Genomic DNA, 25,692 nt, shown 5'->3' on the forward strand with positions numbered 1-25,692 from the left:
CTAGTGGTTAGCCTTAACTCTCTGCCCTGAGTCTGCTGGTCTGTGTATGGGGACAGGGACTACCCAAGCAGCAGGTGTTGTTGAGTGGAGGGTATAAACTTGTGGGAGGAGGCCTACAGGTCAGCTCCAGGCAGATGCCTCTATACCTTGTTTCACTCTACCCCAGTGCACACGGGCGGGAGGGGAAGTGTGCGTGGGGGACCAGCGTTCCCAGGCTCCAGCCTTGCTGACCCTTTGGTGCTTAGCATTGGCTGACAGTGCTCCCACGGGAGGGCCCATCTTGGGAACTTTCTGGGTACAAGGCCTACTAGAGAGACCAGTCTGCCCATCTCAATTCGGGGATCTCTACGAAAGCAATGCCTCCTACCTGCTCCTAGACTATTCCCCAACCGATGAATGCTCTTTCCCCGCAGTCCTCAACCTACCCATCTGCTCACCTCGCTGCACACCCTGTCTCTGCCTCCTTCTATACCATTTTGTCTTCACAGTCCCCCTGTCACTGGGTTCTGCCTCTTTCCCTAACCCTTTCACGCTAGGTGCTTGCTCAAAGCCACACGCATTCTTGGGACAGCCACACTTGGAACCGGCCAACATGAGCAGGGCATGCACTGAGCCTGCCCGGCGTGCCCCCAAATGACTTCAGACTCCCCTCCTAGGGTGTAGACAGGGAGCTTGCCTCATCTTTTGCGTTCAGAGTAACAGTCTCTGTCCACCCGAATTGTGCAGACAAAACCAGGGCAATGTTAGGTTTCCCCACTTGATAAACATCTACAGAGCATGTGCAATCCCACCCAAGAGACTTGGCGGCTTCGCCCGCGGTACCTTTCCCCTCCTGCGTCCAAGTGCTGCTTTTCGAACTCCCAGTTTTTGTTAGGGGCATAATCCCATTCTACCTCTTCAGCGGCGATGTAAAAGGTTCTTATCATCCCGTACGGCTGCTCAGAAGGGTCCTTGTTGCCACAGCTGTTGACCTCATATATCTGATTCATGCCTCTCACGAAGTGGTGCAGGGTGGAACAAAACAGCCTGAAAATACCTGGAAGAGAAACGGCTTGGCATTGTGTGCCAAACTCGACCATTTTGGTTTGGCTTGGATCTGCTAGCAATCTACAGCATTTTGTTCTCAAAGAAATAATTGGTAAGGTGGATTTTTAAAATACCGATTTTATATTGTATTTTCCAGCCAGACTCCAAGGGGAATATATTTACTTATCAGGTGAAGATAATACCATCTGAAATTCATTTGGAATCGAAAATGAAAACTTGCAAAGTTGCTACCAAGAAATAATTTCTCTGGGTCTTCCCTATTTTACACACCTGTTAGAAGAGAGTTGCTCCTGGAAAATCACTGATAGGTATGATTATCTTAGCCCAGCCCAGTTTAAAATGAACTAATTACCTGTAAGATTAATATTCTAAATTGAAATTAGGGCACATTTCTGAAATCATGTATTTTGCCCTAGAGGATTTCATAAACTATATAAAGTGAAATATACACATAAGGTATTGTTATTATTATTATTATTCATTAATCCTTTGAACAAAGGAGGTTCTCATTACCAGTAGTAAGTCAACATTATGCCAGGTGAAAAGAAAAAGATCAGCTAGATTTCCCTACATAATGCCAACAATCATGTCTGAGAATTATGTAATTTTATAAACTGATGCAATTTTCTAGATTGAAATCAGGTAGATATATCTTAATTGAACTCACTGTAAAATCATATAAAACAAAATTATTGAAAGATATTAACTGTCAGTGGAATTACTGGATCAATAAATCTTCCCTTCCTTTCATAGAGAGGCTGTTCTTAGAGGCGAGTGAGCAGGGATTGGTCTCATTAACCATCTACAATGCCCAGTGATAGCTTTTATCATGCTATACATATTGAAGTATTGCAAATTTCCCCTTGAGAATGAGAAAAACCCACTGGTTCATTGGGTACTCTGGCTCCCTCGGCACTGAGCAGGACCCGCATGAGGAAGTGTCTTCATGAAACCACACAGAAGACACTCTGAAGGCAGACATGGAAAGAGCTCCTGCTGTGTGTGTTGTTTGCCAGACAGCCCATTATTCACATGTTCATCATGTTCTTTGCTAGCCAAGGAATTATCTTCTCTAAGAACAAAGAGGAGTTTAAGGCCTCGATTGTGGTGATAACTTCACAGACATATACTTACCTCCCAACTCATCAATTTGTTCTTTTTTAAATGCATAAATAGCTGTTTATTTTTTTTTCTATCATTTTATTTTATTTTTTTCATCCCCTCTGGTTAACGATCAGTTTGTTTTCTATAGTTAAGGGTCTGTTTCTTGGTTTGTCTCTCTCTCTCTTTTTTTCTTTTTTCCTTTGCTCATTTATTTTGTTTCTTAAATTCCACATATGAGTGAAATCATATGGTATTTGTCTTTCTCTGACTGACTTATTTCGCTTTGCATTATATTCTCTAGCTCTGTCCATGTTGTCGCAAATGGCAAGATTTCATTCTTTTTATGGCTGAGTAATATTCCATTGTATTACATTACCACATATTCCTTATCCACATTTGGGCTGCTTCCATATCTTGGCTACTATAAATAATGCTGCTATAAACACAGGGGTGTATGTACCCCTTTGAATTAGTGTTTTTGTATTTTGGGGGTAAATTCCCAATAGTGTAATTCCTGGATCTTAGGGTAGTTCTATTTTTAATTTTCTGAGTACGCACCACACTGTTTTCCACAGCTGTAAGAGTTTGCATTCCCACCAATAGTGCATGAAGGTTCCTTCTTCTCCATATCTTTGCCAATATTTATTGTTTTTTTGTTTTTTATTTTAGCCATTCTGACAGGTGTGAGGTCATATCTCATTGTAATTTTGATTTGCAAACCCTAAGACTCCACCAAAAAACTATTTGAACTGGTAAATGAATTCAGTAATATTGCAAGGTACGAAATCAATATACAGAAATTTGTTGCATTCCTATACACTAATAATGAAGCAGCCAAAAGGGAAATTAAGAAAAAAAAAACCCATTTACAAATGCACCAAAAACAATAAACTGTCTAGGAATAAACTTAACCAAAGAGGTGAAAGACCTCTACTCTGAAAACTATAAAACACTGCTAAAAGAAATTCAAGATGACACAAAGAAATGGAAAGACATTCCATGCTCATGGGTTGGAAGAACAAATATCGTTAAAATGTCTATACCACCCAAAGCAATCTACAGATTTAAAGCAATCCCTATCAAAATACCGACAGCATTTTTCACAGAACCGGTACAAACAATTCTAAAATTTATATGAAACCACAAAAGACCTCAAATAGCCAAAGCAATCTTGAAAAAGAAAAAAATTGGCGGTATCTCAATTCCAGATTTCAAGTTATATTACAAAGCAGTAGTAATTAAAATGGTATGGCGCTGGCATAAAAATAGACACATAGATCAAAGGAATAGAATGTAGAACCCAGAAATAAACCCACAATTGTATGGTCAGTCAATCCTCAACAAAGAAGGAATGAATATGCAATGGGAAAAAGAGTCTTTTCAACAAATAGTGTTATGAAAACTGGACAGCAACATGCAAAAGAATGAAATTTGACCGCTTTCTTTTTTTTTTTAAGAATTTTATTTATTTATTTATTTGACAGAGAGAGAGAGAGAGAGAGAGGGAGAGAGCACAAGCAGGGGGAGCGGCAGGCAGAGGGAGAAGCAGGTTTCCTGCATGAGCAGGGAGCCCGATGTGGGGCTCGATCCCAGGACCCTGGGATCATGGCCTGAGCAACGGTTTAACCAATGAGCCACCCAGGCGCCCCGAAATTTGACCACTTTCTTATACCATACACAAAAATAGACTCAAAATGTATTAAAGGCCTAAATGTGAGACCTGAACCCATAAAAATCCTTGAAGAGAGCACAAGCAGTAAATAATATCTCTGACATCAGCTATAGCAACATTTTTCTAGATATGTCTCCTGAGGCAAGGGAAATAAAAGCAAAAATAAACTACTGGGACTACATCAAAATAAGAAGTTTCTGCACAGTGAAGGAAACAATAAAACTAAAAGGCAACCTACTGAATGGGAGAAGATATTTGCAAATGACATATCCAATAAAGGGTTAGTATCTAAAATATACAAAGAAAAGATACAACTCAATACCCCAAAAACAAATAATCCAATTAAAGAATGGGCAGAAGATATGAACAGACGTTTCTCCAAAGAAAACATATAGATGGCCAACAGACACCTGAAAAGATGTTCAACATCACTCATTGATTTGTACATATTAAATATCTATAGGTTTTATCAGTCATATCTGAATAAAGTGGCTAAAAAACAAGAACAAAGAAAAAAATATTTGAGTTGAAGCCTAGGGTCTACTCACATTTTGGGCACTATTTTTGGCCTATAGATATGGGACAGGAATTGGTGAAATGACCAAGCTATTAGACAGTCGCAGATTTATACTCACCACCAGACGTAAACTGGAAAACATTGTCACAAGCTCTTTAGAACCTTGTAAGGCACATGTGTAATACACAAGGCACTGGAATAATTAACCAAGTCCCTAAAATTATTCCAGCCAGCTGTAGCTCTGAATGCCAGTTTCTATGGATTAAAACTGGTTATTACCCTTCTCTCTCATCTTTGGTCTTGAAGAGCATGTTTTTAAAAATCATTGTGCCCAAGGCATCCCTTGGCTTGGGTGATTCATAATTGATCAATTATACTAATGTAGAAAGGTTAAATACTCAAAGTCTATAAGGCAGGGATTATGGAGCTCCTAGCTTCAGGCAGTTCTTGGACAAATATTTTGAAGCACAAGCCATATGTTTTTAACCAATGACACTGAGGGGCATTGAAACTGCGCTTCTCATGTGAAGTAAAGAAGTAGACATCAATTCATAAAGGACACACAGTCAGCAAGTACTCACCTTGGGTAGCATATTGGTTTCTTTTTTTTTTTTTAAGATTTATTTATTTATTTGAGAGAGAGAGAGAAAGTGGGGGGAAGGGTCAGAGGGAGAGAAAATCTCGAGCAGACTCCCTGCTGAGTGGGGAGCCTGAAAAGGGCCCGATCTCACAACCCTGAGATCATGACCTGAGCCGAAATCAAGAGTCAGATGCTTAACCGAGTCACCCAGGTCCCCATATTGGTTTCTTTTAAAGACTAATGAAAAAGTTGGGTTGGAGAAATATTTTGAATGCCCATAGCATCTGCTATCTTTATTTTTCATGTGACAGGTAGCATGTGTTGCCCTTTATCTTTTGGAAAAATGTCCTGATTATGTAATTAGTGTGGGAATCTCTAAGAGAAGGGATGAGTACTGGCACTTCAATGGGCCCTCCATGGACTTCAGACCCAATGCAACTTTCCCTCTAGGGAAACCAAGGGTGCCCAACAGAATGAAAATGGGGAGGTCTCCAAACAACTTATCAAAAGGCTACTATCAGTCTCTAGAGAATAGAAACCAGGTCATGTCCATAACCTGAAAGCATCCACGGGGCTGTCCATGCCTGGTACATGCTTCAGAGCAGCAACTAAAATGCTGGTGCTTAAAGAGAACAAGAAATATCCTCTTTCCTGGGGCCAAATCATTCCTGGGAATGGATCAAGAGCACTCTCCTGGGATTTGTGTGGCAAGGTTGTTTAGAGGATGTTGATTTCTGCTTTCAGTCATTCTAGATACTTCTCTTTTGTAAAGATTTTATATTTTTATTTTACAGAGAGAGACAGTGAGAGAGGGAACACAAGCAGGGGAGTGGGAGAGGGAGAAGCAGGCTTCCTGCGGAGCAGGGAACCTCCGCTTGATGCGGGGCTTGATCCCAGGACCCTGGTATCATGACCTGAGACAAAGGCAGATGCCCAACGACTGAGACACCCAGGTGCCCCACTTCTCCTCTATTCTTTATACTGTGTGTTTGGAAGAAAGTAGTTAGGATTTTCTGATTGTAATCAAGGCTGTTTGCCTTGAAGTGCCCAAATCCAACCAATTTCTTCTAGAATGTATGCCTGAAGACAGGAATTTGGTCACCCGAGGTGGTCCTGCCAAGTTTACCTGCATGGTCCGGCTGCATGAACACCGTTGTGGAGGTATGGGGAAACAGGGCTAGGGTGTCTCGGTGAGTCCCTCGTAGGTGGATGGTATTCCCTTGAAAATAAACTCCATGCATATCCGTGTCAGTGCCCATTCCAATCATATGCCAGGAAACTCTATCCTTTTTGCACATGCTTAGGCCCGGCTGGTTGCCATACATAAAGCCATTAATAGCTAAATGAAAGGAAAAAGATAGTCAGAGCCCACTGTGATCTTATAGATACTGAAAACACACCATTTTAGTTGAGGATTATCAGTGTGTGGGGGCAGGCTGTTCAAGTGTTCAAGTTCAAACTGTTTACAGAAGATCCTTACTACCAGAGAGTAAATAGTACTGGGGAAAAGTCACACAGTGAATCAATCCAAACTGGAGACGAAACTGAACAAGGAAGAATGAAAATATACTAAAATTGTGAAAATGTTATATTTAACAATATATACACAAGGGCACAAGTCCTAAGAATCAATAAGGAATAAATCAGGTTGTTTTCTGGCATAATTTTTTTCTGACAAAATTGTTTGATAGTGTAATATTATATCCTGCAATTCACATTTTAGTTTTGCAGATTACGAAGAACATCATCCCTGTAAAAATATTTATGAACTTCATCAATTTCCTCAAAGCCTTCTCTAGAACTCTTGATTTGAAAATTATTTTCTTATCTTGTTATCTCCTTTAAGTGTCTCTTTCTCAGTTTGTTAATTCATTTCATTTTGTTAGATCTTCATCCGCCAGTGGATTTGCATTTGATTCCAAATTTGCCAGACAGACTTTACCGATTTCATGGATCTTGCATCATTTGAAAGATTTGCAATTGATTGACATTGTATTTGCATGTCTGGTCAGTGGAGAGGGATTTTTCTTGCAGGGGAGAGGGGTGCTAAGTTTATAAGAGGTTAGACTTTGAGTAAATAATTTTGCCTTTTGATAACTTTTATTTCCCTACCTCAGTAAAATAACTGAAAGGCCTTTGAATAATGATGACTGAGATAATGGAGACTTTCTGTATCTCCTGAAATGAAAATCTTTTATATCAATCTCAACCCACTGATAGTGACTACCTGGAGCAGTGCCTTGAAAAGAATTTAGAAACCACATTCCCACTCTGTGAGGGATGAATATATTAACTGAATAGCACTGTTTGAGGGGGGGACTACACGTAATTATGTCTCATGTTTGATGTCCCTTAAAGATCCTATACCCGCGCCACTCCTTATAATGCCCATAGTAGGAAAGAATAACTATCATACATATGAATGATCTTCTTTATAATCCCATTATCAGATAAAATCATTCTTTTATTTCTGTGTCTGCAGAACCAGTGGTACTTGGTAATTTTATTCAAATGTCTCAGATTATTAGTAGAAAGTCTAAGAAGCCTGGAGGCTTCTGAGAAGAACATTGCATTTTCTGAAAAAAATCTTTGATAATGCTTTTGCAAATAAATTATGTAAATCTTGTCCATTGAATGTTAAAGAGATTTTTGTAATTTGTCAGATAAAGGTAACCAAAGCCCATGATAAGGTCTGGTAAAGAAGTTACACTGTTCTGCCTTCTTGTGTAGCCTTGTCCCCTAACTCAGTCAATATTTGTTGACTAACCCAAGGACTACTGTAGGTATGCTTCTTTTTTGTCATAAAAGACCCCCAAGGACAGCTCGCAAGCCACTGGGGATGCCCCTGAGGGAAGGAGGTCAACAAACACCTTTGAATATAGACTATATAATAGGTGTAATGCAAAGCACTGTCTACCATGTGAGGCACTTTCACTTTGGTACTGTTGCCATCATTCTTCCTTCTACTCCATGCAAGCAAGCCTGGAGATAGAAATTAATTTATAATTAATGTAAAATTTAAATTAAAATACATTGCTTTCCTTGCATTTTGTTTTAAAGGTGGCATATTTTACACGTCCAATATATGAAAGTGTATTTCACATTGTCAAACCAGGGTGGGGCTGGATGTGGTGACATGGTGCATTAGGGGTTTAATGCTTTCTCTTTACAGTCCTCTCTTACAATAAATTTCTTTTGCAACTTAGCTTTTCCATGAAGGAATTGCTCTTTCCTCATTCTACTTTATTCCACCACCCCCCCCCCCTTTTTTGGCTGCTAGGAAGGTTGGAAACAAATTTCATTATTCAGTTAGAACAAAAATTTTGTTGAAGATGGTATTGAAAATGAGTTACTCTGTGCTTTTCATTGGTTGAAGAGGAGACTGTTGGCATGGAGCACCCAGGACCATAGGAGTCTGCGAGCTGCCTGCTATGGGTCACTTGGAACTCTGGACTTTTTTGGACTTCCTTGTAGGGAAGGGAGATTAGGGACTATTTTGTTATTTTCCCATCATGTTTCAAAGGCAATACATAGTTGTTATCCTTGGTCCTAAAATGAGAAATTTGGCACCTGTTCTCTTAGAGTGCTTGCTTTGGGCCCCTTTGTTGACTGCACACTCTGGTAGTTGTTTGAGTTTGGGCTCTCACTCATTATTCTCTCACCTTAGGTAATGTGCCCAAGACAAATGAGAATCTTGTGTTAGTCATACCAATTACAAGGTGGTTTGCCACTGTTACAACTGATATAAGGGACAGAGAAGGGGAATTAAGTAATTCCTTCTAAATAAGATCTGGGACAGGAATGCGTAGCATTTTACAAATTAGTACTTTAGACAGTCCTTCATGTACTTGATAAGAGATGCTTTGCTGTTTAATGTTTATCTCTAATGATCACTTGCATTATCAGGCTTAATGATATGATTACAAACCCAAGGGAGGGCATTTTGTCAGTAATTTTGTACTTTTATAATGTACTGTGATCTTTGCTAGTTCATATTCTGTGTTGCTTCATCTCAAGCTGATGAAGTATTCTGGAAGTATTAATTAAGTTTCACAGTATCGCTGGGAGATAGGGAAGTTTCACCATACCTTCTGAGATGAAGTCATGAAATAATTTACGTGTGACCAAGAACAATATCCAAGAAACCAAAATTAAGATAGTTAAAACATTTGAAACATTTTCATTTCAAATGCAATTACACCTTTCCCTTACAGAAGGGAAAGTCATTTTTCATACCATGCATTCGGTTGGACTTCACAAAATCCTTGTCTTCTTTGTCAATACTGAAGGGGTGCCATGTAAACCTCCGAATGTTTTCGTCAAAATACCTGCTCAAGTTCTCATCAAAGACTGTGAACAGTAGGTAAAATTCCTTGTCTATTCCTTTCTGCAGAGAAGAAAGGAATGTATAAAAAGTACAGCTTGGAGAGAATTCTTCTCTCTACTTCACTTTCAAAGTTAACACAAAGTAAATGAGGACCAACATCAGCCATGGATTTACTGGGTCATTTTGTAAATCAGGATTCTGACCGTGATTCTGATAAATTCATTTTATACCGTAAAATTCCATCTTCCTCATTACATCCTTCTCTCTCCCCATGGGACTTGCTCGGAGGAAATAAGTCCTTACTCACAAGCTTTCCTACACTGTGGGACTCCTATTTTCAGGCTGGTCGTCACTCTCTTACTCTCCATGCCCTGGCCTCTCTCTCTGACTGTGTCTCCTTGCCCTCATCCCTTGCTTACTCCAGCTACCCTGGTTTTCTGCTCTTCTGTGATCACCCAGCTTCACTCCTACCTCAGGGATTTTTCATGTGCTGTTCCTATTGCCTAGAAGTTTCTCCCAGGTCTTGCTTGGCTCACTCCCTTATTCCGTTCAGTTCTCTGCACAAATGTCACTTCCTCGAGGGCTCTTCCCTGACCATCCTGTCTAAAACAGTCACTCAGCTTCCATCCTACCTGCAAACTCACTCACTCATTCACTCCCACTATACTCTTCTTCATAGCACTTACCTCCATGGGAAATGATATTTTATTTATGGACTATGTTTTTGATTGATGTCCCACGGCATTGTAGCTTTGTTAGGGTAGGGACATTTTGGATTCCTCTCTGTGTCCCAGTTAAAAAATAATGCCTGGAAAAGCAGGCACTCTACATGTTTTTGAGTGAAATAATGAATTCATATAACCCATGAGACTTTGCTAAATCATATTAACATAAGTTGAAATTGAGGGGACCGTGGATTACCTCCCACTGTGTACATTCTTAATCTATGTGTTTGAGCATGTTTGACCACACAGCATCCCGTATTGCTGAAATATGCTTTTCTTTAGGGCTGAACCAGAGAGGTGACTATATTTTCTGTCCTTCAACCATCTTCTTATCTCTAATGAGCTCCCCTCCAACCCACCCTTTACCCTGCTGCCTGCTCCAGAGGGATTCCCCAGCAATGCCACTGATCACATCTCTCTCCTGAAACTGGACAATACAGTCCAAACTTGGAGTGATCTGGTCTTTGCCTACCTGCTCAGGCTCATCTCTTGGCTCTTCCCTCTTGGCACTTTGACCAAAGTGAGGTCAAACTCCTTGCAGCAATCTGAATTCGCTGTATTCTGAGGGCCTCTGTCTTTCATTCATGCATCCTTTCAACTTGAACATCTGCCACCCTAATCCAACCTCAAGGGCCAGTTTAGCTGTCCCACCTCTGTGATGCTTTCCTAATGTATTATCAAAGATGTGGGTACCCTTTGCTTTATTCTCATACCATACCTTATATACAGTTATTGCTTTTATCACATGGTGTTTTAGAAGGCAGTAGTCTAAGATCATGAGCGATGAAAAGGAACAATGTAGGCTTGAAATTTTTCAAAGTAAAATATAAAAAATCGGAGAGAAATAAGAGATCAAGTATATTTTAAAAGATTATGGGGTTCTAATGTCATTCTGCTTGTCCACTGTGGAAACTGGGGCAAGTGATTTACCCTCTCTAAGCCCTAATTCCCTCATTTGCAAAAGGAGGATAAGAATAGTCACCACTTCCTGTTTTTTGGTGAAGGTTAAATTAGATAATATAGGTAAAGCACTCAACACAGCATCTGGCAAATCCCAAGTGCTCAATGTTAATTGTGATTATTAGCTGTGATTTCAACTGTCCATAAAACAAGAAGGAACCACTGAAAGGTATTGAGTTGAAGAACCTCATCACCTGCGAGTTATTTGGAAGGTAACTGGGTCTATGAGGGTGGGAAATTAACCCAGGAAAAGGTTAGAAAGTGATAGGTGAAAGGTGATAGGGCCCTGTGTGATGGTTAATTTTATGTGTCAACTTGACTAGGCTGCAGTGCCCAAATATTAGGTCAAACATTTTTTCTGGATGTTTCTATGAAGATGTTTCTGGATGAGATTAACATTTGAATTTGGTAGATGGAGTAAAGCAGATTGCTCTCCCCAATGTGGGTAGGCCACATCCAATCAGTTGAAGGACTCAATAGAACAAAAAGTCTGACCCTCCCACAGGTGAAAGAGAATTCCTCCCACCTTTGAAGTGGAACATTGACTTTTTTCTGCCTTTACACTCAACCTCAAACATACGTTCTTCCTGGGTCCTGAGCCTGCTGGACTTTTGTGTCTCCGGGTCTCTTGCTTGCCGACTCTCTCTGCAGATCCTGGACCTTACCAGCCTCCATAATCATGTGAGCCAAGTCCTTATAATGAGTCTGTTTCTATTTCTATATATATCCTTATGGTTCTGTTTCTCTGGAGAACTTGGATTAATCCATCCTGCATTCTGTGCACGGAATGCATCTGAGTGATGGCTAGTGTCTGCAGCAAAAAATTCTTTTGTGAAGAGCACTTACAACAGTACAATTTAGGCTCCCATAGCAGCAGGGAAACCAGGAGGTCTGAATCACGATCGATCACACAACTCTGAGGGTTGAAATGTGGATACGGGAAGTGAGTTTTGCAAGTAAGATTGTCCTGAAATTTTAAGTGTCTACTTGCAGACCACGAATTTAATATTTGAGTGTGTGTAATGTGGCATTTTCTGCTACCTAAACTTCTTAATATGATTCTGAAGACGAAGCGCTTATCCTGTATTTCATTTATTCAACCATAAATATCGGTGGAGTGTCAGCAGTGTACCAGGCATTGTTCTGGGAAATGAAGATAAGACAGACAACTTTCCTGCTCCGTGCTACTTATATTCTTGTTAGAAGAAACATACCAGAAACATAAAAAATAAACAAAGAAAATGTCCTATGAAAATCAGGTGATGTGATAGAGTATGACTTTAGCTTGGTGATCAGGGAAGACTTTTCTAAAGAGGTGACAGGAAGAGCCAGCCATGCAACGTCAGGGGAAGGCATTCCAGGCAGAGGGAGCCTAGTAAAGAGACCCTAAGCCAAGGATAATGTTGGTCTGTGCAAGCAACAGCAAGGCTTATATGGATGGAGCAGAGGTAGGCATGAGGGAGTGTGGGAGACATATCAAAGGAGTCAGAGGCTGGGCACGTACGTCTGGGCTAAGAAATGTAGATTTTTATTCCAAGTGTGATAGGAAGCCACTAGAGGGTGTTTAACATGGATATGATTTGATCTTACTCACATTTTAGGAAAGTCACACTTGCTTCCCTGTGAAGAAACAGATCACAGGAGAAACAGGGGCACGAAGAGGGGATGACGCATGATCTAGATCAGAGCTTGGACCAGGCAAAACATATTTCCCTTTTGCTATGAAGGACATCGGAAAGACAGCAAAATTTTCAAGGGTGCTCAGATTTGATAATAGTACAGTATCAAGACTAATTTCCTGACCTGGATAATTATGCTGCATTTATGTCAGAGAGTGATCTCACTTTTCAGAAACATGCTGAAGAGACATCAAGTCTATAACCTACCTCAAACAGGTCAAGAAAAAGAAAACAGAAAAATGAAGAGAAAGCTAATAAAGCAAATGAGGCAAAATGTTTATATTTGGGGAACCTGGGTGAAGGATATATGGGAACTCTTTGTGTGTTTTTTTTGTGCAACTTTTGCGTAAGTCTGAAATTATTCAGTAATTATTCAAAATAAGATAGGCATAGATGGCTGGATAGACAGAGAGTAGAAGTAGGGAGTCTGATTAAGTGGCCATTGTAGAAGGCATGGGTGTTAGCAAAGGGCCTATTAGCACCTAGTTAGATTCTGTGACATCCATTCACCCCTGGGAGAATTTCCTGGAAAGAGATGCAAATACCTCTTTCATGTTCTCGATCTATCTGAAGAGAAGAGACCTATAGAAGGCCTGCGTTAGTATGTGTTTCATAAGTACTTTTTGCATTGAAGAAACTTTCTGTCTTGCCAAATGGATTTCTCTCTCAGCCAAGTCCCAGGTGTGGAGTATTTCAGGTTACTATTAATTTTTCATGAACTTCGTGTAAATGGACTGACCATGAGTGGTGTTTGGCTCAGGCAACAATCTTCACATACTATGACGTGCTTCCAGCAAGCATCCAAACTACTTGGATGCAACAGGGGCAAAATCAGAACTACCTTACAGAAGTTTTCTGGCACTCAATTTCCTGGGCTCAGGTATTTAGCTATAGGAAGCAGGGTAGTGTATTGGAAAAACAAAGTTGGAAGCTCAAAGCCCTCTGTTACTGCTGAGTTTCACTACTTACTATTTGGGATATCACTCAATGTCTCTGGGCCTTAGTTTCTTTTTTTTTTTTTTAAGATTTTTATTTATTTATTCATGAGAGACAGAGAGAGAGAGAGAGAGAGGCAGAGGGAGAAGCAGTCTCCCAAGGAGCAGGGAGCCCGATGGGGGACTCACTCCCAGGACCCTGGGATCATGATCTGAGCCGAAGGCAGACGCTTAACCATCTGAGCCACCCACGCACCCTAGGCCTCAGTTTCTTTAGCTTTAAAACAGGGATGGTCATTCTGCTTTGCCTTATATGACTGTTGGGGTACAGCATAACTGTTCAATCTTATTACACATGCGTTATTGAGGGCCCATTTGGAGGGCCCTGACACACTGAGCCTCTAATAGACATTTCCAGGATTGGAACTTTGTGCAGGGAAATGAAAATCTGAGGTGGACCAAGACACTTTGTGTCCTCTACCTAGAAATTCCCTGAAGCCCAGAAGTGGGTGCTTACAATGCCAACATTATAAAATATACCATGTAAATAAATAGTCTTGCTATTTCTGATTGGTGAAATAAATCAAAATGGTTGTATTAGATTTTCCTCCTTTCATCAATGTGTTTAATATCATGTAGACATAGCTTGAAATGCTATGCTTTGCCACACTAGTCAATGCAACTAGCAAAGCCTCCAAGTTGGGACTTGCAAGAATTTATCCATATGCTTTCTTGTGCCCTTGACTCTAGTGATTCACTTGCAGCTTACAGTGGTGAGTTACAATGGTTCTCTACCTTGCCTACACATTAGAAAGCACCTGGAGATTCTGATTTAATCAGTCTGGAGCACTGGAATGAAAGATGTTTAAAAGGTCCCCTATGTGATTCTAACATGTGGCCAAGTTTGAGAAACCTTGTCCAAGAAGAAAGGGTCCCAATTCACTGTCCATGTAGATCCCTAAATATTTCTAGAATCAAAGCAATGCACAGGGACAGGGACCCACCAAATTCCAGCCACAACAAGCAGAAATCCTGGGCTTCTGGGTGGGCATCTATAACTTTCGGATCTTAAATTTACCTTAAAATTAATTTCAGATCTTAAATTTACAAAAAGTAAAATACTCATTCTGTATCTTAAGTCAATTTTAAGAAGAAGGAGGAAAATCCACTTTTCATACCTGACACCTTATTACACTCTAATCCTTAGCCATATTACTGCTGTTTCCCACATACGACCCTGAGGAGAAGTTAGTGACCTTTGATGGCCTACCTGTGTCCCATTGGCATTGAGAGCGCCCTTCTTACAGACTAGCAAGGGCCCCACAAGACCAGCGCTGGTGTCCTGGATGGGCTCCACCGCTGAGAAGTAAAGATAGGTCAGACAGGGGGGATCACCGGCCATCGGGCTTACACTCTCAGGCACTGTCCACTTGTATGTGAAGGTTTCACCTGGCTTCACATGAGCCCCTGGCTTCAGAAATCCTGAGCAGATAAAAGATACAGTTACTCTCAAAGCAAGAGCCAAGAACATTAAATTTGTCAGACTGGGTCTTCCAGCCCTGGGGTCTCTCTCTGATGATGTATTTTGTAGAAGAACAGTTGTTTCCACTTGGGTATCCTACCAGGGAGGTCACTGTCACCGTCCGCTGTTGTATGAGATAGAAGCTTATATCCAAGGATCATCTTCTTCAGAGATTACATTTAGTGTCTTTGTGGATACTATTTCTTACCCAAATACTAGGTTTAGCAAATATGAAAAGAGTGATAATTGCCTCTCTAACAATTAAATGTAAATCCATAAACTCTCATTGAGTGCCTTCGTATGTGGAATACATTATACTCAGCACTGTGGAGGATACCCCAAAAAGTTAAGCAAGCGCCCTGTCTTTAAAGAGTTTGAAATCTAGGTTGAACTAGGAAATAAGCCAAATAACCATAAGATAGAGGAGGTAAGTGACGACACAGGATGACAAAGCTGGTAAGTGGAAGGTCTGGGATTCAAACTCAGGGCTATCTGATTCCAAAGACTTGGCACTCAAGCCCACATGTTAGATTGCCAAATGAACATGATGAATATGTTGAGTCTCTCCAGCTAGGCTGAGGCCAGAAACTCTCTGCACCCTGTCCAGAGCTTTGCAAAAACGTGCCCAGTATGTTTGCTAAGATAAACAATAGAAAATATAGACATATGGGCTGTCACTGGTGGTCTTCCTACACACACACACATACACACACACACACACACACACACACACACACACACACAAAGCCATTGTGAGCATTTTGACCAAGGAGAAAGTACAGGTAGAAGAGATGTTGCTGTAGGAGGGAGGATGATGATGGGTCTGGGAAGGGGGAATTCTCCCTCCATTCCTCCCTTCTCTGTTCCCATCACTTCGAAGCCTGCTCTGGACTGGGCCTAGCTCCATCCTTGGGCATGAAGTATCCCAGACTTTCATAATGTCTGTTGCAATGATGGGGAAGACTTCCAAGGAGACTAGGAGGTTCCCAAGAGTAGTATCATGAGTGGAAGGGTAGTTCCTGCAGCTACCGGGCCAAAGCTGCCTTTCTTATGTGTAGGGAGTCTCTGCCACCTACTCTGTGATGGGGAGAGGCCATATATGATGGTAAACACACGAGACTGATTATCAATAAATACTTGTCAACAGAGACAGTGCAGGATTTTGATGTCAACCAAACATTGGAAATCAGATTTTATCCTCAGCCTTTACCCACAGAATCCCCTATAACCTGTGGTTGAAAGCTCTCCATCTTAGGGAAGTGGGGGTGACCGTGAACGTAGCTCACTTTGAGATTTATTACACTACTGAGGGAAAAGGAAAGGACTGAACATTTCCTAAGTGCTTATTGTGGAGCAGACCCTGCCCTGAATTCTCTCCAGCTCCTTCTGAAGGAGTCAGAGTGTCACTATCTACATTAGCAGGGAAAGAGTAAGGCACAAGCTCACAAAGCTCCCAGGGCTGGTAAGAAAAGGGGCCAGCATTTGAACCAAATCTATCCGGGTCTAAGTCCTCTGTTCCCTCATCCTCTTTCCTCCCAGAGGCCAGCCCGAGACTCACCATCTATGTTTGGGGCTGCATCAGAGGCCTTGTCATAGATCACGCCATGGGGCAAAATGCTGTAGACTTTGTCGGCTTTGTTGGCAAAGGTGACTAGCAGGGTATCACCCACCTCTGCCCTGATGACGGGGCCTGAAAGATATCAAGAGGAGGGAGAAGAGGATGAAAAGGGGCAGAGGGAAGTGAATATATGCAGGAGAAGAAGAGTCATTCCACGTACATATATGCCCCACTAAAGCATCTCCCCCCATTCAAAACATGACAGATGGTTTTATTCTACCAAGAATTCCAAGATGGGCTTCTGCCTCAGACAGTCTCTTTCTTCGAGTAAAAGTTGCATCAACATACTCCATATACTGAGCCTTCCAATATTTTCCTCCAATTCTGTTGTCCCCTTGTGTGAAGTAGAGCTCGGAGTCACTGTGTAAAGAATAGGAACCTGACTGAGAGCACATCTCTACATATCCACCAGATGCCTTAATTATGGAGCTTCCTTTTATTTTCTTTAGCTCATTCACCCACCCATCTCCCTGGGAAAAAATGGTCCAGTCTTCAACCAAGTGCCCCGGAATAGTCAGGCAGCCTTGAAAGCCTCCAGAGGGCTGGATGGTGGTCAAGCTCACTCCTCTCTTAGCCACCTACTTTCTTCCCCAGAGGTCCAGCAGCCGAAGAAAGCACAGGTGAACTCCTTACTTACCAGCATTGCAGTCCCAGAATGGTGTTCTACAAATTAAAGAGCTAACTGGTTTCTTTGCAGAGTAAGTATCCCTCTATCTCTTGCTGATGTCGATATGAATAGTCTCTGCATCTAGAAAGCTCTTTGATATCTGGCATGACTAAGGAATGGAGTGTCTAGTTAATCAAATAGTTTAGTCAATGGAGAGTTATCGTATAAATGATATACATGAAATACCAAATTCCAAAGTTGTGAACTACAGTGATGTGAATTCTGACTAGCAACATCTCTAGATACCTTATTTTTGCCAATGGTGCCACCACTCTTGCAGTAGCACAGGCTGCTTTTGTCTTCTTTCTCTGCCTCATCTCCTTATCTTGTTCGTCCTTCCTTCCCTGTACCCTTTTTGCCTCTTTTCCTTGCCTCTGTCCCCGCTGCCACAACCCCCGCACCTGCCCCCATCACCTTGTCTTTGCAGCGTTTTACGGAGCTCCAGTCACACCCTCCTCACCCTTCCTCTAGCCTCCGCTCACTCCGGGTTCTCCCTCAGCATATGCACTCCTACAACGTTAATCTCCAAGATGGTCATCTCCACGGCCTGCTCTAACATCTTCACCCATTTACAGCGCCAACCAGATAAAGTTCAAAAGGATTATAGGACCTCTGTGGTTGAGATCCAGGTTACCCAATCATCTCCCTATGGGTCTAGGCAAACCTCCACTCCCCTGTGCAAATCCCCCATCCAATCACTTTGATCTCACTAACCCCTGCAACTAAAATTTCCCTCCTTAGGATTCACTTATATAAATTCCACTATTCTTCAGGACTCTGCTTAAGTCCCATTTCCTCTGAGAAGTATTCCCTGGCTGTCTTAGCTCTCTCTGAACGCCCAGAGAACTCCCTTGTCGGGACAACGCATCTTAATCCCATTTGTAACTTGCCAAGTTACTTCTCTTCTCCTGTGCACGCAGCTTCTTTCTGACCTGAGGGTGGAAACACTGCCTTTCAGCTCCCTGCAACCCTCATGTCAGTTTTTATGTTGTGTTTCCATATATCACATTAAATATCAGTTAAATGTAGTTTAATATTTTATATTTTATAAGGTGCTTCAGAATTTTGGAAGGTTCCTAAGACAAAATTCCCAATGCCAATTCTCATTACTCTGTTTATAGAGAAATACTGGTCAATAGAGAGTGCCGATTTCAAACAGGTTCATATATGGTTCATACATATTCTTTAGGTTAGATTCAAGGGCATTGGTTTGATGGAAGAATGAATGAATGAATGAAATTATGATGAAAGAAATGAAGGGTATCTTATCCATCACAAAGAGAATTTTAAAAACATTCCCTCAAACATAAAAAGGGATCATAGGGTAATAATGATCATTCTTGGTATCATACTGCACATTTCAAAATGCTTTCACAGATATCATTGCACAGGATTCTATAATAACAAGTCACAGGAGTCCACATCCACTTAGTGAATTGTTAGATTTAATTTGAAAAATACTACATGCTATGGGAGAGAAAATGATTAACAATGACTCAGGAGTCAGGGGACGCTTCACTTAGGAGGTGACATTAGAATTAGATTTTGAAGGACAAATAACATTTTGCTGGGTAGGTAGGAAAAAGACATTCTGGGTAGAGGGGGCATAACATATCAGGTTGTCCTTGAACCAGAAAAGGTAACTTTCCTTGGCCAGTTCACGTCTATTGAAAGAGAGCCCTATCTTATTCTCTCTTCAAAACTGTCTTTTCCACATGTGCAAAGGCCTTAGTCTAGTCTCTGTGAGCTTAGTATTTCTCATGGCACTTAGCACTGCAATTTTCACCCAGTAGGTGCTCAAGAAATGTTTGATGAATGAATGAATGAATTTAGTGCTTTGCTATAGCCAGCCAATCACGGCACAATACATACCCTGCCAATTCTCAGCAATATGTACATTGTAATGTTTGAGCTCAGAACTCTTGAAGGGTGCCATCTATGGAGTATGTGCTCATAGGATGAGGGCTGGGGATACAAGTGAGGTCCCAGGAAAAGGTCTAACAGATGCCTCTCTTATGAGAAGCTTAGAAACACCAGCAAAGAGTACTTACCTGCCAGAAGCATTTAGGGGAAGACCACTGAATTTGTTATAGCCTTGAGGAGCATAATCCCAAAGAACTTTTTCAGCTGCTATAAAGTAGCGCCTCTGCTGACCCTTCATTTTGGGGTGAGGAACATCACCTTTGCAGTTACCAACATTGTACTGTCCCAGCATGCCGGCTGCAGAACAAAGGAAAACCACAAGCCAGGGTATAAATGTTCACAAAAGAAATCAGACAGAAAAAGACTGATAGATTTCACTTTGTAAACATTTTTTTATTGTATTATAATTGTTTTTTTTAAATTTTATTATGTTATGTTAGTCACCATACATTACATCATTAGTTTTTGATGTGGTGATCCACGATCCATTGTTTTCATATAACACCCAGTGCTCCATGCAGTATGTGCCCTCCTTGATACCCATCACTGGGCTAACCCATCCCCCCGACTCCTCCCCTCTAAAACCCTCAGTTTGTTTCTCAGAGTCCATAGTCTCTCATGGTTCGTCTCTCCCTCCAATGCCCCCCCCTTCATTTTTCTCTTCCTTCTCCTAATGTCCTCCAAGCTATTCCTTGTGTTCCATAAATAAGTGAAACCATATGATAATTGACTTTCTCTACTTGATTTATTTCACTTAGCATAATCTCCTCCAGTCCCAACCATGTTGATGTAAAAGTTGGGTATTCATCCTTTCTGATAGCTGAGTAATACATTTAAATCTTTTGTACGGAAAACAGGACCTTAATGAAGTTAAAAGTGAAGGATAAGTGGTGGGTAGGGGGATATTTTAACACATAGGACAAAAGATTAATACGTAAATATATTTGACAAAGAAGAAAGAAGAAAGTAAATCTCCCAATGGAAAATGGGCAAGGGACATCAATAGATTATTTACAAAATCTATCTAAATACCATCGACCTATAAACACATGAAAAAAACAGTTCAATGTTAACGGTAATCAAACAACACTGTTGTCCATTTATCAGATTGGTAAAGATTAGAAACACTAATAGTTCTCAGTGTTGGCAGATGAATGGGGAATTCTCACACACTAAGGGTGAGGAGTAAAAGAGAATTTGGCAATGCATGTCCATCCATAGCTTTAAGAGAAAAATCAAACTGTTTGACCCAAGAATTCCAAAGCTAAGAATTTTCCTAAAGAAATATCAGACAAAAGTGTAACATATCTGTAAACTGAGGTTTTTTAGTATGGTTTATGATAGCCCCCCAAAATGGGGGGAAAATAAAGTGTTAAGCAATAGAGTATTGGTTGGGTAAATCGTAATCTCCTTTGAAAGGACACTGGGAGGATTAACAATGACGAAGTAGCTTTATATTCACTGACATGGAAATATATTTCTGATATATTAATAAGTGGGAAAAGTAAGATAAAGGGCAGTATTAAAAGATTCACTTCATTTTATAAATAATATGCACTTATGTATAAAGTTCTAAGAAATAGAGGGAGAATGTTCCTCAAAACGTAACACCATTATCCTAAGACAGAATTACTGATTTTTAAAATTAAGTGTATTTTCTAATTTTTTATGATAATTTTTTTCTGAGGCTATGGATAATTTTGGAAATATTATATTTCAGTAGTGTACAAACATCCGCTTATGTCCACAACCACTGGCCATGCTTAGCAATCTTACTAGTCTCAAATAAGCTGTGAATGCCTTGATCTTAAAACTAGTTTCTTCCTACATATAATAGCATGAGACCCTGTAAGGATAGGGATCTTGCAGTAAGAACACTTACTATCTACCCTCTTAGGAAATTTCAAGTACATTCTACAGTATTGACCATAGTCACCATGCTGTACATTAGGTCTCCAGAACTCATTCATCTTGAATAACTGGAACTTTGTACTCTTTGAGATCTCAAGTGTTCTTAGCATGGGCACGCACATTCACACAGTTAACCATGTGAGGTCATGGATATATTAATTAGTTTGAGTGTGGTGATGAGTTCAAAGTATGCATATATCAAAACATCAAGTTGCACATCTTAAACATAGGCAATTCCTATGTATCAATTATACCTCAATAAAACTGGGGGGAAATAGGAATGGGAATCTTGTCTTGATCACTTTGTCTTCCCAGAACAGTATCTGGTACATATTTACTGATCCACGCAACATTTATTGAATTGAATTGAGTTGAAATAACCCAGCTGACTAATGTTAAGATTAGCTGCTTAAGGTTGACGGGAACAAGAATGTTATCAAAGCTGCCCTGGAGAGTTGCATCCCTGTACCTGCTGGTGACTGTGGGTAGTGAGTCAGTATCCAAATTTAATTACACATTATTTCTTCTGTGTTTATTCCACTGACACATTTTTTTTTCTATTTTGTTCTCACCATCTTAGGCCAGACCTTTTCTTTTTTTTTAAATTTTATTTTATTATGTTATGTTAGTCACCATACATTACATCATTAGTTTCTGATGTAGTGTTCCATGATTCATTGTTTGCCAATAACACCCAGTGCTCCCTTCAATACATGCCCTCCTTAATACCCATCACCAGGCTAACCCATCCCCCCACCCCTCTCCCCTCTAAAACTCTCAGTTTGTTTCTCAGAGTCCATAGTCTCTCATGGTTCATCTCCCCCTCTGATTTACCCCCTTCATTTTTTTTCCTACTATCTTCTTCTTCTTTTTTTTTTTTATTACATATAATGTATTATTTGTTTCAGAGGTACAGGTCTGTGATTCATCAGTCTTGCACAATTCACAGCGCTCACCATAGCACATACCCTCCCCAATGTCTATCACCCAGCCACCCCATCCCTCCCACCCCCCTCCCCCCCAGCCACCCCCAGTTTTTTTTCTCAGATTAAGAGTCTCTTATGGTTTGTCTCTCTCTGGTTTCATCTTGTTTCATTTTTCCCTCCCTTCCCCTATGATCCTCTGTCTTGTGTCTCAAATTCCTCATATCAGTGAGATCATATGATACTTGTCTTTCTCTGATTGACTTATTTCGCTTAGCATAATACTGTCTAGTTCTATCAGTGTCGTTGCAAATGGCAAGATTTCGTTTTTTTGATGGCTGCATAATATTCCGTTGTATATATATACCACATCTTTATCCATTCATCTGTTGATGGACATCTTGAGGCCAGACCTTTTTTATGTCATAACTCTAATGTTGCCCGTGTTTCTTAACTAGCATCCAGTGGCCAGAATCTCTCCATCAAATCCTTTCTGCACACAGGTATCATACTTATCTTCCTAAATTGCTGCACTGATGTGCCTAAGGATCTGGAAGAACCCTTCTGGCCTTCCAGACACAGTCCTGACTCCTTAGCTTTGCCCTTCAGATCTCCCACTAGGCTCTCCCTCTGTAGACTTCTCTCTTATCACTCTTCTGGCATAAGCCTACGTCCAGCTGAGCAGAGACCAATTCTGTGTGGTCCCAAGGGATGAGACTAAGTCATTCAACAGGTATTTAAGTAAAAAAGAAAATGTTCATCATGTACCTATCATAGGATTTTGCAGTTATCATTGGCTCTTGTCTCAATATACGGAAGAGCATTCTAACAGAGGAGCCCAGAGATGAAATGGGCTGCTACAGTTACTTAAAAGAGATATCCAGAAGGAAATGGAAGAATTAGATGTTGGGTTGGTCCAGACTATCTATAAATTTCTCTCCAATGTTAAAATGTTATTATTCTATTTACAGCTGCTCGTATAGAACATGTCTTTTTCCTGGTTCATGGTGCTTCCTCAGCCTGGAAAGCCTTTCTTCCCTTCTTCATCTGTTCAATTCCTACCCGTATTTCAAGACTCAGATTAGGGGCCAACACCTCAGGAAGTCCCTCTGCTTATTCCAGAGAAGTGACCATAGCAAACAAAGAGCATTTATCTTTCTGCCTCAGATTTTATTCACTTACAAATGTCTAACAAAGTCTAGCTACTAGACCACAGGCTCCTTGAAGGTCTTACCATTTCTTTCATTCACCTCCCACCTTTTTCATAGGGAGTTGATGAATAAATATCTGTTGATAGGATGGCAAATAAATGAGCATTGTGCATTTTCCTCTATACTCAATATTTAATTAAATATAATACAAGAACCTATCTAACAGCAGATACTGAATGAGCATCATTGACTGTGTGGTATAATCATTCCCCCTCGAAACATCCACACGCTATACTGGCCCTTGTCCTTTTTACCTTGTAGGTGATCACTAACTTGGCAAGTTATCATCCACTTCCCAGGATTCTCGACTACCATTTCTGTTGTCAGGAAGGTGGCTGGGAACAGGTTGATGACATCAGTCCGATGCCCTCTGCTGATGAAGGTGTTGCCATAAAAATAGATGGAATGGATGTCTATCTCATTCCCCATCCCATAGAGGTGCCAGGACACCGATTCACCAACACACATCTCAGGCTCAGGGAAGTTTCCAAAGAGGTATCCATTGAGGGCTGAAAAACAGAAACACACTGGTGCAAGAGACTCCCCTGTAGAGGCAGTAACACACACTCTAGCACAGCTGAAAATTGAGCACTGATCATCGCCTGTAATGTTTTTGCGCAGAAAAGCATGGCTCCTTTCATAAACTACAGTCCCAGAACAGAGTGAAAGGTATTAGGTTTTTCAAGAGAAAAGCACTCAATAAAAGTGAAGATGAGCACACAGGAAAACAGCCTTGGAGCTGCTGTGTGAACACAATAATGAGGTCAGGAGTAAACAGAGCACTGCTGAGAATTTCAGGATGGCTCAGCCACTTCCTCTCGCGATCCTTCATTTTCTTTCTTTCTTTCTTTCCTTCTTTCCTTCTTTCTTTCTTTCTTTCTTTCTTTCTTTCTTTCTTTCTTTCTTTCTTTCTTTCTTTCTTTCCTTTCTTTCTTATTTTTATTATGTTCAGTTAGTCACTGTATAGTACATAATTAGTTTTTGATGTAGTGTTCAATGATTCTTTAGTTAAGTGTAACACCCAGTGCTCATCACAGCACGTGCCCTCCTCAATACCCATCACCCTGCGATCCTTCATTTTCATACCTGACTTCCCTACAGGACTCTTGGTCCCTGACATTAGAAACACCGTCTCACCCATTCCACAGCTGTCAGGACCCAGCAGAAAAGCAGGCACATAGGAGCTACTTAATTTAAGTAACCAAAGCGAGCAGCAAGAAGGAAATGAAAGGAGCTGATTAGAAGGGACCTATGAGACGTGTTACTTTAAAGTTCTGTTATTTGAAAAGCAGAGAGAAAAAACAGTTGTTACTAGGTCTTGCTGGGGCAGCATCTAATTGATTGAGCTTACGCTGGATGTCCGAGACCTAGTCTTTTGAATCATCTGAGTGGCAGCCAGGACTTGACCAAGTGCAGAAGAAAACTTGACTCATGGTTTTAAAGAGTCATAACATCACTTCTTAAATTCAAACTGAGTTAAAAAGTAATTGTTACTAAGATAATAATGATTGAGACAGCACAACTGATTCTAAACAATTTTAGTAAATTTAAATAAATTTATCAATAAATATTATATTGATTAAGCATCTTCTATGGACTAATTTTTGTTTTTTTTTTAAGTTGATGTTTTTCTTATTTTTTAAGATTTTATTTATTTATTTGACACAGAGAGATAGTGAGAGAGAGAGAGCCCAAGCAGGGGGAGTGGCAGGCAGAAAGAGGGAGAGGGAGAAGCAGGCTCTCCACTGAGCAAGGAACCCGATGCAGGGTTCAATCCCAGGACCCTGGGATCATGACCTGAGCGGAACGCAGCCACTTAATTGACTGAGCCACCCAGGCGCCCCATAAGTTGATTTTTTTCCATTCTTGGTTAGATCTCCTTTACTAGTTTGAAGAAGACCGACTGTTTGCAAACACCTACTTCTGCATACAGGCTGATTTTTGTTTTTATTTACTTATTTTTAAAGATTTTATTTATTTTTAAAAGATTTTATTTATTTATTTATTTATTTATTTTAGAGAGAGTGAGAAAGAGAAAGTATCCAGCAGACTCTGAGCTGAGTGTGGAGCCCGAGTGGCTCAATCCCAGAACCACAAGATCATGACCTGAGCTGAAACCAAGAGTTGGTTGCTTCCTGACCAATAGAGCCACCCAGGTGCCCCTAATTTTTTATTTTTTATTTTTTTAAGTTTATTTTTTTTAATTTAAAAAAAAATTTATTTTTATGTTAATCACCATACATTACATCATTAGTTTTTGATGTATTATTCCATGATTCATTGTTTGCATATTAACACCCAGTGCTCCATGCAGTACGTGCCCTCTTTATTACCCATCACCAGGCTAACCCATCCCCCCACCCCCCTCCCC

General features: G+C 40.5%; 1 protein-coding gene across 1 annotated transcript in view; it reads right to left on the bottom strand.

Annotated features, from left to right (window-relative positions):
* Positions 1 to 25,692, bottom strand: part of HEPHL1 (hephaestin like 1) — an 87,903-nt gene that overhangs the window by 38,359 nt on the left and 23,852 nt on the right. The window contains exons 5-12 of the mRNA XM_025893999.2: positions 23,576 to 23,830; positions 19,405 to 19,573; positions 16,907 to 17,046; positions 16,627 to 16,758; positions 14,817 to 15,028; positions 9,157 to 9,307; positions 6,047 to 6,259; positions 823 to 1,036 (exon numbers count right to left, since the gene is read on the bottom strand). Coding sequence (XP_025749784.2) covers positions 823 to 1,036; positions 6,047 to 6,259; positions 9,157 to 9,307; positions 14,817 to 15,028; positions 16,627 to 16,758; positions 16,907 to 17,046; positions 19,405 to 19,573; positions 23,576 to 23,830 — 1,486 coding nt within the window. The remainder of the gene's footprint in view (positions 1 to 822; positions 1,037 to 6,046; positions 6,260 to 9,156; positions 9,308 to 14,816; positions 15,029 to 16,626; positions 16,759 to 16,906; positions 17,047 to 19,404; positions 19,574 to 23,575; positions 23,831 to 25,692) is intronic.

This window comes from Callorhinus ursinus, unplaced genomic scaffold, assembly GCF_003265705.2.
Source record: "Callorhinus ursinus isolate GAN/ISIS: 27379988/994484 unplaced genomic scaffold, GSC_fseal_2.0 scaffold76, whole genome shotgun sequence".
Lineage (NCBI taxonomy): Eukaryota > Metazoa > Chordata > Mammalia > Carnivora > Otariidae > Callorhinus > Callorhinus ursinus.